The sequence below is a fragment of the Crocodylus porosus genome, unplaced genomic scaffold (assembly GCF_001723895.1).
Source record: "Crocodylus porosus isolate Cpor-Errol unplaced genomic scaffold, CroPor_comp1, whole genome shotgun sequence".
Lineage (NCBI taxonomy): Eukaryota > Metazoa > Chordata > Crocodylia > Crocodylidae > Crocodylus > Crocodylus porosus.
In genome coordinates, this window is record NW_017728935.1 from 314,670 (window position 1) to 328,026 (window position 13,357).

At 44.7% G+C, this 13,357-nt stretch overlaps 1 protein-coding gene across 4 annotated transcripts in view; it reads right to left on the reverse strand.

Moving 5' to 3' along the window:
• SRGAP2 (SLIT-ROBO Rho GTPase activating protein 2) overlaps nt 1-13,357 on the reverse strand; it is a 160,266-nt gene that overhangs the window by 71,422 nt on the left and 75,487 nt on the right. For all 4 annotated transcript variants that reach the window (XM_019546531.1, XM_019546530.1, XM_019546532.1 and 1 more), the window contains exon 3: nt 8,495-8,657. In XM_019546531.1, the coding sequence (XP_019402076.1) occupies nt 8,495-8,657 (163 nt within the window). The remainder of the gene's footprint in view (nt 1-8,494; nt 8,658-13,357) is intronic.

Below are 13,357 nucleotides of genomic sequence, written 5' to 3' on the forward strand. Positions count from 1 at the left end.
AGGCTCCTAGCCTGGGGATTTTTAAAAGGAAGTTAGATGAGCACCTTGCCGGGGTCATCTGACCCCGGTGCTCTTTCCTGCCAAAGCAGGGGGTCCGACTAGACGATCTACCTAGGTCCCTTCCGACTCTAGCTACTATGAAACAACTGCAGTGCATGCACAGTACCTGAACAGACCACCTTCCATAACCAAACCACGGTGGGCACTACACAGAAAGTGCGCTTGGGAACTAAATTACAGCACTGTTTGTGCCATTAAATGCCTCATTTTTAAATATGGGCATAGAATTTAACTGAACACTACTACATTAGAAATGCTGCATTCTTGAAACATGATGCGAATGGCATCTGACAGCCAGCTGGCCAGGGGTGGCTTCCCTACCTGCCCCTGGGTAGTTGTCCAGTAAAAAAACTAAACCAATTGAAGATTATAGGCAAGTCCCACCTGCATCTAAAGTGGGCTGCCTGCTTAATGGTGCCACACACAGCTAAAAGAGTCATCAACAGAGCCATTGGGAGGGTCGTTAAAATTTGTGATGAGCACAATTTAGAGCAGAAGAGAGGCATCTCCAATGTAGGATCAATAGTACTAGACAAAGATACAGAACAGCAACAGGGCAGCAAGCTGCACAAGTCCTGAAAATGTTCTTTTTAGGGAAACGGTCCTGAGAATCTGGCAGTAAGTGCTACTACTACCTGGTGCTTATTCACCCCAGTAGTACTAGAATAATGATCCAGAACAGTGTTTTTCAACCTTTTAAGTAGCAACTACCCCCTAATCTATTAAAATTTTAATAAGTACCCCAACATTCAATTTTCCGGGGAATTTCATATTTACAGACTACTGTGTTCCATACGTGGCGAGAACGGCTGTGTATACAAGGCTGTGATACGACAGATGTGTTATCTGGTGTGGGGAGGGTTGCCACCTTTTATACCAGGGTGTACAACTCAAGTATGTACCGGGGCTACAGATGATGTTGGCCAAAGGTAGGAGAGTTGAACACTAAATTATTACCAGGGAATTTAATTTTTTTTTTAATTGCACCAAATTTTTTGCTGTACTTTTGAGAGGAAAAGAGGGTGAATGAGTGTTGGGATACTCACATACCTCCTGCCTATGTCTTGCATACCCCGAGGGGTACATGTACCACAGGTTGAGAAGCTATGATCCAGAAGACGACAATGTAAGGCATCGTTAGTTGGGCTGCTGTAGTATATCAGAGGCCCTGCAACCCACTGTATTCAGTACCAAACACACAGAGCAACAAGGTGGTCCCAACCCCAAAGCACTTACAACATATAATGGTAGAGATGCACACAGAGCACCAGGAAACAGCAAGACAACTTTAGCCTGTACGATAGTCCACTTTAGCCTATATAATATGACAGAGTGGTGTCACCCCAATATCCTAAAGGTTGAGAATTTTTTTGAAGTTATCACAGCAAATGCATTTCCAGGAGAGACTGGAAGGAGAAAGTCGAGTTTGTATGGCAATGTTTATAGATGCCTCCCAAGGATGTGGTGCAACGCAGGAAAAAGCAAAGAAGAAAGCACTGGCTGGCTAATTGGCAATGAAGGCTGGCATCAATGACCAGGTGGAGCCAGGACTTCATCTTGATTATATACAAGGGGATTATAGGCAGTAGGGAGAGTCTGCGAAGGGCCTTGAAAATGAAGCTTATGGCTTAGGCAAGTACCGCTACTGGAGTGATGTACACTTTCACTCTACGGTACCATATTATTACTCTGAAAAGGTAATTCGGCCCCCGGATGAGCATCAGGACACAAGATCATGGAAAGAGGCAGATATTTTACCCTGCAAGTCTCACATGATGGAAGCGGGTGCTATAGAAGACTGCCTCAATTAACGCCACTTCCTCACCAAGAAACATTCCCAGCCTATCCAGCATTTTGTTTCCGTCTCGGCTAACAACACGCCTGATAATCCCAGTGCAGTGCTCAGCAAGTCGTGGCACCAAAATCCAGTGGCGCACACGCTGGACTCTTGCTACAGAAATCCTGTCAGCTGCAAGAGGAAACTTGCTTATTCAGAAACCAGACAAAGAGCAAGACTTCAGTGCGCTACATCAAATAATATTTCCCTTAAACTCAAAAAACATACAAGTTCAGTTTGGCTTCTAGGGAAATCCCCTCAAAACAGGCAACAGAGAAATAGTGACTAAGAGATGGCCAATTAAAAAAAGGCTCTTCTCAGAGAGGACACGTGTCAATAATGTCAAGGGATCCCACGAAAGAGATATCTGTAGGGGAGAGAAAATGATCATTGGGCTAGAAGTGAAGGTAGCCCCATGCAAAGATATTAAGGGGCCATGTTAAAACCGAGGGCTGACAAAGGGATAAAGGGAATGATGAAGGGGAAAATAGGAAATCAAGGGAGCTAACTCAAACAGAAGAGGTAAAAAAAAAAATGTGAAAGGGCTGTGCTCAACAAGGATATGTAGGAAGAAATCAAAGATGTGCTGCCTACAAAGGTAGATGGAGCAATCAAAAGACTCCTGCACAAGAATGGAAGCTAACTTCAAAGCCCGGTGCTCTCCCCAGACAGGCAGGGAGAGGATCAGGATGGGAACGCTGCCCTGCATCGAGGCTTTTCTGCCAGAACCGCACAGTAGCTGAACGCGGGGCTGTATCATTAATTATTGGACAAATAGAAACATATTAAACCCCTCCCTAGGGGCAGTCATTCGCTGCGATTACGACCAGATACAATCTGGAATTTGCACTTGATTCTGTTTATTCAGAGGCACCGGCTAGCAAGCCCGCCGGTGAGCCACTACTCCTCTTTGAACACCGAACGGGAGCCCGATGCTGCCTCCCTTACTGGGATGAAGGGCACTAAATGGGCAGAGTGGAGGTGGCAGAATCAATCCTTTGCCATCCTCATTTTCCCTAGAACCTAAAATGAACCCGGCCTGCATTTCTCTCCTTGGAATCTCCTCTGCCACAACATGAAATTAAAGATAAAAGGGCACAGGAGGAGGGGGGCACTGGCTAACAGATGCTTTCCAAACACATTGCCCTCTTCTGCTTTATGCAACCACTTTCATTTACACAATGTAATTAGAAGTGATTGATCAACCCAGTGTTTAATCGCTAGTAGCATCCGTTTCTTCACCAGACCCGAGGAAGTGAATTGTGCGCCCAAAAGCTAGTCCGACATCTCCTTCCAGTGATTGAACTGGTCCAGTAAAGGTATTGCCAAAGAAATCTTGTTCTTTGGACCATCACGGTACAGTAGCCCTGCAAAACTACTCTAAAACACATACCAAAGAACCAAAAAATTAGGCAGTTATTTCTCCATGCACATATACAACAGATTATATCCTTAAAAGCAGGGTATATCCTTAAGAACTTCTCAGATGGTTGTCTGCCCTTAGGGAATATTTTTGTGCTAAGTATAAGATAAAGAAAAACACCAGAAGCAGCAAAAAAAACCCCCACATTTATGCCCGTTTCCAACCACTTGCCGGTACATTAGACCAACACTGAAATGCTTTTTCCATCAGACTTTTATTGCTCTACCTCCAACATGGACCTTTCATGGCCACTCCGCACATGGCTACTTACCCCATCTTTCCCCAGCTCCGCTCTTTCCTCCGACATGCTCCTCCTGCCTTCGGAAAAGATCAGCATCCAAATACTGGTGGGTGCTAGCACTAGTTGATCCAGAGGCCCAGCGCTTGAGCATGGAAAGGTAAAGAGAGGAGCACTTTTTAGTGTCTCCTCATTTTGCTGTCCAGCTGAAGCAGTCCATATAGACAGGTCCATGGGAAACTATGCCCAACTCTTAGTTAGAAGAGCTCAACTTTTCATAGCTAAAGGAATTTTGCCTCCCCTGGTTTTTGCATCATTTCCTTTCTTTGCTCCTGGCTAGAGGCATTTGCTTCCCAAAAAGGGACCACCCTCGCTGCGAACAGACACGACACCCTGGCACTCCGTGTTTAAACTTTCTATAGGGAGCCTAGCAAGGCAGTAAACAGGACAGAGAGCCAGTGAGAAACACTAGCAATATATCGTACCTCTGACACCACTCGAATGTTGGCTTTGGCAGCAAACCCAACTCCCCTTATCAGCAAAGATACCTTTGAAGTGGCTGGCAAGCTTCCATCTAGTACTCAAACAAATAAGGCCCTTCACATCATATGAGAGCCCTGAAAAGGGATCTCTTCATCATAAGACACTGACAGAAAAACTTAATTAGATAAGGTCAGACTGCACAGTGCTCCTATGACACGCAGCAAAGCCCAACACTGCAGGCTGAAAGCAGCAGCTGTCTGAAACCCTCCATGCAACTCGAGCATAATCACTACTGCAATTTCAGAAGTTAATTGATGTTAAGGAAACACATGCCAGTGCTTGACGTTTGCAACGCTGCACCCTTCTCCTAACACCTTCCCTCCGTCACAAAGGGGCTTGGCGCGCAACACGAGAAGGATTGGTCTTGGCCTGCAGGGTTTCCGCCGAAGGGCTGCGTTACCTACTTCCAGCAGCTGGACACTTGAAGCCCACGTTTCCTAAAACGTTCCAGCTGCTCTTTCAGGCATCGGCTCCATAGCAAGACTCAGTCCTTTCGTGCTGGGTCTGCTTCTGCTCCAGGGTTCACAGGCCGCAGCTGTGACACCGTTCCTCCTTCCATGTCTCTGTTTCGTTCCAACACAGACCTTATCGCAGCCATTCAGCCCTCTGTAGCCCTAAGGCTAGATTAGTGCAGCATACTCCACACTTCAAAAGGGCTCCGTGCTTCAGCCAGCGCAGAACGCGGAGGCTTGTGCCTCCACAGAGGGGAGGCATCCTAAATTGATCATGTCTGTGCTTGAGGCCCTCCACTGTTTGCCAGTTTGTACAGTACACGGTGCTGGTTATAAACCCCTAAATTATACATAGTGCCCAAGTCCTGACTTCAACCTCCATCAGAAGTTCAAGGCATTCTGTTTCCACCACCTTAAAGGGCACCCAGAGCACTTCCTTCTGCACCCTCCTGGGCCTAAAAGTCTCTCCGCAGCTAACCAGAGCCCAAAAAAATGCTACCATTTAAAAAACAAAAAAACCCAAAAACTTACTCTCTCTCATTAAGCACTGAGAAAAATGCTAGGACATTTTCCAGAGGGAAGGGGGGTGGAAAATGAATTTTTGCAACCTCACGATAGAGAGGCAAGCTGAAAACATTTGTACAAGCAGCAGCAAGAATTTTCCCACGAGACAGCATTACACGATGTTACAGTTTAGCTCAGATTTGAAGCCTAACATCCACGCACGCATAGAGACAGTGGATGTCTGGAGGTAGAAACGAACTCGCTTTGCAGGTCGTCCAAACGAGCCGCTCCTCATTGCGTCTGAGGGGTAAACTCGTCGTTCCCGCTTACATCCCAGGCTTACTGCGTTACTCTGTCCCAGGCCTGGAGAAAAGGACAGCCATCTCCTAACGGAGAGGGTGTAGTAGCATTGTCCCAAAGGCCACAATTTCTAACCAGTACGCTTAAAATTGCGTTAAAATAAAAAAATAAAAAATTGAACACCCGTAGGCCAAAATACTTTCACTAAATGACTTCATCAAGCAAACCTCAAGACGTTGTCAAGGTAGCTTCATCCATCATGCGGCTCCTCAAAAAAAAACCCAAAAAGACACTGGCTTCCAAACTGCTCGAAGGAGACTGGCTTTCAGAGCTGTCATGTTCCCCAGTGGTAACCACTACTCCCAGCACCTTCAAGTGGAAAAAGCTACCCCCGCTCAAACATGGGATGATTAAAAAACCCCCCCGGAGAATCTGTTCACGTCTATCGATGCAGTGTACGTATAACCCGTGGAAGGGTTCAGACCGTGTTGCACTTACGCGTTTCTGAGAGCCCCAACTGCATTCAAGTCCTTGCTTCCCTTACCAAAGCCCAGGAAACGGAAGCAAAATGAGCTGGAAGGATAAGCCACAGAGGTCAGAAAGGTCTCCTGGCTCCAGCCACGACCTGCCACATTTCACTTGGGTGCCTCCATCTCCCTACCAAGCTGAAGACCAGGCTACCTCTTGCCTCTCCGCTGCACACAGCTGTTCAAATCGTTCGTTCAGCACTTCATATACGAGAAGGGCTCGATATGCACTTGGTGCACCTGGTTACAGTAATGCTGCATCTTTAAATGAGAGTGCAGCTGAACTCCCTGATTCTGTGCTTAGCTGCTGAGCAGCGAAATCTTTTACAGCTTACATGAAAAAATCTGTTCTTCGAGTACTTTTATTTCCAGGCCTTCCTGGTAATTTTTGTACTGTTTACACTTGTCAGCTTGGCTGTGGCTCAGGAAGTGGAGATATTCCAATTAAGAGGCACCGAACTCGGAGCCATCTCTCCCAGCTGGCACTTACCATCTTGCAAAGGAAAAGGGTTCCTGAGACGGGGACGAGTCCTAGCAACTCAGCATCAGCCCAAGGGGTTTCATCACATACCTGCCCTGGCATTCAGCCAGCTTGGCAAGCTGGGTGGACTCAGTAACGAGACCAACTACTTGATCTTTGACAGGGGACTCCTGTCTACACAAATCTAGGAGAAGCCTCCATTCAGTATGGGAGAAACAAACCAGAGTTTAAAAACCATGTCAAATCCCACCGATCAAGCTGAAATAAAAGAGGATAAGATCATGCTCATTTCAAGGAGGAGGGGAGTGAAAGTGAGAAGATTAATTCCCAGCCAAACCAGGAAGTTCATCAGCTCCGTGAACGTCCTCAGTCAGGCATGTTCCCAGCCACCCTGTTCCCCACACAACCCAGAGGGCAGAGATTACTTATCCTCTGGAAGGATTAAGGGAATTGAAAGAGTGGCTGCTATTCAATAAGCCCATGTAAGTAGCGAATAAATGGTAACTTAGTTACTGAAAACTTTTAGAACGTCAGAAAAAGGTCTTGCCGTGATATTACCCCCAAGAATAAAAGATCCCACCTCTACTCAGAAAGCCCCCAACACATATAAAAGACTTAAAAAGGTCAATGAGGACAGAAGACCAATGCACACCATTCACATACTGAAATTTTCTGTGTAGCATTACTCGCTCCCCCCACATTGCTGCAATTCCACTAATGCTCAGGAGATGCACACAGACCAAAAGGGGACCCAGGGCTACACAGGCTGTCATTCGTCTCTACTAGATCACATCATACAATCTGCTGCCGCCATCCTCAGAAAGCTGCTATAAAAAGAGACCAGTGAAAAAACTCTGTTTCCCAACCATTAGGGCACAAGATTTCTGTCTCCTTCGAGTGCATTTCTTAACACAAAATGATATGTATAACAGCGAGGCCTGCTCATTTTATAGTAGTTAGTCTGCATCTCAGTGCCTTGCACGGAGCCTCGTCATCACTTAAAAGCAGGGTCTGGATGCTTAGAGTATCTGTACACTTTCTCTCAAGACATTTAAGGCAGCTGTCAAGACTACAGCGAGAAGCTGATGAGGCCTCCAATTACTGTCAAGATTTCACCCAAAGAGATGTTAATTTTAAAGTCACAAACATAATGCCCGTGTCAAAGATTTTAGCACAACTGAAACTGAGACCACGAAAGCAAATGGCAAACAGGAAAACCAAAAGAATGGTCAAAGCTGCCCTCAGCCATATCCTATAGGTATAGTGCTACTGTGTCTGGGCAGTTAGATAGTCCTCAGAAACCTTGCAACCCTTTCTCTTGACATTATTACAATGGGGAAAAAACCCTCTCTCCAGAACTGAGACAACCAAGAGACAGACAATGTTTTAAAAATCGAAATGGCTCTAATGTTAGCCACCAGATGGTGCAACCATCAAGAAATCTCAAAAGAGACTAATGCATTATTGTCTAATAGAGCTGTTTTTCCAAAGCTTCTACATCAGGTTTCATCAACTGGAAAATTATAAATTCTTAATAAATATAAACCACTTCAGACCCCTGCCCAAACCGACTTCCTGAAAATAGGCTCTTCCAAAAGGCTCTTTTAAAATTTTTTTCTTTGGTTTTCAGAGGGACGTTCAGGCGCACTATTTTTAAGAAACGAGTTTCCTTCTTTCTTTGACAAGATGGAAAACCAACATGGGTTTCTTACGAGAAGTCTCAGGAGTTTGCGACTGGATGGCTGTTTTTAAGTAAAGTAGTTCTTGGACAGTTATTTTTGGGGATTGAAGAAAGAGGTCGAAACCATTCGATTGGAAAACTACACACCTTAAAAAAAGGGAGGCACAGTTTTTTATAAATAGGTAAAACAGAGGGAGTCAATCCACATCCTGGATTTATGAATCTCACATTATTTTCAGGAGAATCCTTAAGCCACCAAATCAAGAGCGCGTAAACACCCAAAGCTTTAAAAGGCAAGCAAATTATAGCTGGCTGTGATGAAAAGGGATTTGTTAGCAGAAGACAGTGTGGTACGGGATGCTGGCAGTGAGTCACAGCAGTTGACACCTGAGGTTTTGCTTTCCTGGAGGGCCAAGCAAAAGATGCATTAGCAGTAGTGCTCAGTTACCTTCTTGAAGAGTCGTCCAGAGTCTTCGCTGACCTGGACAAACCGAGGGATGATGTTGTTCAGGTAGATGTCGCTCAGGGTGGTGTGATCCCTGCTCTCTCGCTTCACCTGGTTTAAGAGGAGATTCCAGCAGTTGACCGGCGAGAGGACGTTCTGATCCTTCCTACAGGCGATGCAAGAAGGAAAGAGGGAGACCAGACTTTAGGTAAAGCAGACTGAAACGATTCATTGAATACGTTCTATAGACACGGCACTAGAAGAACAGCCTGCACGTACCCCAACGAAGCCTTTCCCTTCTAAACTTTGTGCACACTGTTGCCTGTGAAAATGCACGACTGATCGTCTCCGCTACAGCACTGTGAAAGCCTTGCCCACAGACAGGCAATTCTTACCGACAATAATCAGTAAACCTCCAATTACGTTGGTGCCCACAACCATGACAGCACAACATTACCTCTTTCCACTGTGTGGGAAGGTTTAAGTCACTGCTAGCTCCGAGCCTGCTTCTAACGAGACCGGGGATGTTCCTGGCCCCATGCCTAGGCGCCCGTTTTAGGCAGTCCTTATACAGTTATTCTGTTCTATGCTGGATCTCATACCATGCTCACCACCCTAATATCAGGGTGCGTTATAGCAGTGCATTAAGCAACGTAGCTGAGGTTCGTCACCCCGTCACTCCAAAGCATCACTGCTCCATCGCGGTCAGGCAGCCTACATTAAAGCGCTATTAGCTACGTTCATCTTTATTTTGTTCAGTAATTGGAACTGCCTCTGGAGGAACACTGTTGAAATACAAACATTTCTACAATACAATGACATCTGTGCGAGAGTTAATTATCCAGTCAATACAAATTATTTCCTACTGAGGAGACACTTGGGAAGCCCACCAAGGGATTCTGCCCATCCCACCCTTATTCAGGAATCCAGGACTTCCCCAGACATCATCCTCACTGGGTTACTCCCTGGGGAAGAAATGAAGCCTTACCACATTTTGCATATTTTACTGTTATTCTGAGATATCTCACGTGATGCTTCTTCGACCATTGTCCCTTGGTCCCCAATACCTCCCAAGGTCACCTCAAATATTTGTACTTACCACCTGAAAAGCAGATACTATGTTATGTCTGAATTTCAGCATAGCTCTGTTTTGAAGGTTGTATGACTTTTTGGAAGCTGAAATTTTAGTGAAGTTCCCCTAATATCCCTCACCCCTATTCTATCTTCTTCAAACACTGAAGATCTGCTCAAAGACAGGAAGATAGAAAAAAAAAAAAAAAAAAAAAATGCTCAGCCACAACCCTAAAATCCCCGAATCATTTTTCTGAGCCCATCCCTCCCAGCGGGTGTTTGGCTGGGTCGGTCATTTTTATTTCAAAACTAGTCAAGTGAAGGAATGAGTTTTGTTTCCGTTTTGGGCCAAGGGGCGTCGTATAAATTCAATCCTTATATACATTTGAAAAGACGCTCCTTAATTAATACTCAACGAAGGGGGCATGATATTATCCTGATTTACACCCAGTTTGATCAACTTGGTTACACGCAGTATTTAGATGCGAGAAAATGACCTACAGGTTTTTAAGCGACTCGGCAGTAAGCTCTTTCTTTGGTTGGTACAGCACCAAGCTCTATAGACATCTGGTACGTAACTAGGTCTCAAGGGATTATGGCAAAACAAGTGATTAATAGTCTAAAAGACTGCAATTATTTAAGCACTGCTAGTTTCAATTCCGTTTCACTTAATGCCAATAATTTTCATGTCATCTCTTGCTCTGTACCTATGCATGTATACCTGTGCACATGCACACACACATGCTTATTTTCCAACAGAAAATAGCCACCTGGCAGATTTCAACAGCTCTGTGCATCACTGAGATACTCGTGAAGACCCCTCCATCTCATCTAAGTCTATTCGCTGAAAGGGTAGCGACATTTCTACAATTTCTAGCAAACGGCACCATTTCATCTTGAATTTTCCCGTTATTTTTGCAATTGCTATGGCTGACTTGCTCTTCTTCTTCAAGGGAAGATGGGGTCATAGGGGAGACTCTAACGATAAGGGTCAACACCACAAAATAAGGAGAATAAAACTTTCAGTCCACTGCCGAAATAATAAGCACCAATTCCCTTTACTTTAGCAGTATAAGGTCACCATTTCGCAATGCGGGCAGAAATCAGAGCACTGATTTTGCTCGGCATGCGGGGGACTGCAGCATGGTTTGTGGTTGGAGGAGCCTTGCCCCATTAGCTTGGATGGAATCTGTCGTTTCCTCCCAATCTGTTTATCATTTGTGTACTTGTACTTCTTTTCCCCCCACGTTGTGTAATTCTTGGAAGACACAAAATTTAAAACATTTTAAATAGCTAGGCTATGGCAAGAATGTTTTGATCAGCTGTGAAGTTTTGTCTCTAGTAAAACAAAGCAGCATGTTAAAAAAAAAAACAAAAAAAAAAAAACCACAAAAAAAGCCATAGCCTTTTTCCTTAGCAACCAACAGATGTCAAAATTAAACAAACCGATCCTTAGGCAAAAAATTAAAAAGTCATTTGATAGGCCCGCGTGTGCTAAAGATTACGAAAGAGATTGGCAAAGGAGCAGATTCTCTCTGGCTCGCCGCCACGCTGTTCTCAAAGTCCAGCAGAATAGTCAGGAACACGGTTGCCAAATTATCCTTCTCCGGGTGATTAAAAGGCACAACCGTGTCTCCTAGTCCAGGAGGAAAGCCTTCAAAATTCATGTTTCACAACACAGAGAGCCATAAAACCCTAATCCATCCTATGGCCAAGCACTGAAAGGGGCAGATAAAACCTAACGTGTTTTGAAAGGGGATTATCTGGAAGCAAGGCGCTCTTGTTTTAAAGCATAATTAAAAAAAAAGCAATCACAAAAATTAAGATGATTTCACTCGAGTTACCACCTGATAACCTGCCGACTCTGGTGCAATACCAAGCCTCATCTTGAGAAAATGCTTTTCATTAGATCAGACACCATTCCCCTGCAAAATTAGGATGCGGTTCCCACAGAGGGGGCACGTCAGTGGACAGCTTCTCCACGACCAGAGATTTCCAATTAGTAAAATATGACGAAAAGCCACTGGAGGCTTCCATTGTTCTCCTCGATGCAACAAGGCCTAGATCTTTAACATAAAGTGGATACATTTTAAACAAAGAAAACAGAGAAACAAAGTCTCAAAAGCAGCAGATTTGGACATTCTGATTCTTTCCCTTTAAAAAAAAAGCCACTACAGGAAATGACTGCAGCTCGTGTTCTGGATTGTTTCAAGGTTTGGAGAGTCCTGGAGGGAGCTGGGGAGCTTCTGGGCTCTTGGCTCTCAGTGCTTTGATTAAAAAGGAAAAAATCAAATGTGCGAGAGCAAAGAGATTATTTTATTTAGAAAAAATTGGTCTTTGTAGTCGAGGTCCCATAACTGTAGATACTGCTGACACAGATAAATGCCGCGGGAATGATCAACATGCAGTGCTGTACAAGGTGGAACAGTTAGACACTGAGCTATAAATCAAGGCCTTGCGACTGCACCAGGATAGCCTGAAATCCCCTCACCGGCTGTTTGATTTGTCAATACCCCAACACTTAATTGAAATCAAGATCTTGCCCATAAAAGGGTTTTTCTGCATCTCATACGTACAAAAACAGACTGAACGGCAGCCTGTCCTTGCATGACACGCGTAAGGAAGCAGTGGTTTTGTACCCTGCCCTCTTCCTCTGAGGGCACAAAGCAATTCTCTTGCTGTAAGGGGGGTAAAAAAAAGACTCGAGTGCTTTTTGCTTCACTAAATTTAACCCCCTTCCCCTATACCCACCCCTGTACAAAATGGGGGGGGGAGCTAACAAGGTATTCTCCCAAAGGTGGCCCTGAGTCTGGCAATGCTGGAATGTACTTCCCATTTTCATATCTGACCACCCCAATGCCCAGTCCTCACTGCTCCATAGGTCATCCCACCAACTTAATGGGATAATATAACCCACAAGTTCATTTTACACCACGCCCCAAAATGGCACCTCAGTCAAGACCATAGCCCTAGGCTAACTTAGCGGGGAGAGAGCAACCTCAAAAACCATCACCACCACCTGCCTCTTCCACGGATGGCTCCATATGAACAAAGCCTCATCTTGCCTGGCTTTGCAACTACAGACAAGCCGCAGTGTAAAGGAGGCCAGAGCTGCATAATATCTGCATTGTTTTTGGAGGCTTTTGGGGAGGTTTTTTAAAGAAAACTGAAGCGTAATATTTGAAGACCATAAGCGATTAAATAGTTAAACGCACGCTTCCCAGCTGTCCAAACTGCTGCACCACAATGCCAGAAGCTATTCTAAGACGACGCATAACAGAAATACCAAGGGCCCACGAAAGTATGGTGAGTAAAACTGCTGGAGTCTAATGGCGCCAGATAGCATGTTGACACACTGCATGTGGTTACACATGAAAGGCCATCTTGCAGGAAAAAATACTTACAAAGCCCACATGATTTTAATTTGCAACAGGGACCGTCACCTCCAGGTCTGTGCAGCCGAATGCCACACCCCAGTGTAGCCATAACACAATGCTCCCCTGCATCTTTTTTAATTCCTTTAATTTTTTTACCATCTGCAGGCTCCACTAACCCATTCATTGCCTTGCTGCATAATATCATCTCACGTTTAAACAAGTTTAATTCCTTTAATTGCAGGATCTTTACCAAAAATTTAAAAAAAAAAAAAAACTTTATGGGCTTGTTTGCCAGTGATAACGCGCTCAGTAATCAGCAGAAAACAATGATAAACGCAGTGTCTACATTGAAGAAATTCCTAAAAAGGCAGGATAGCTTGAAACAACTGAAGTCAAGAATAAAAGAGGGAGGGGAGGT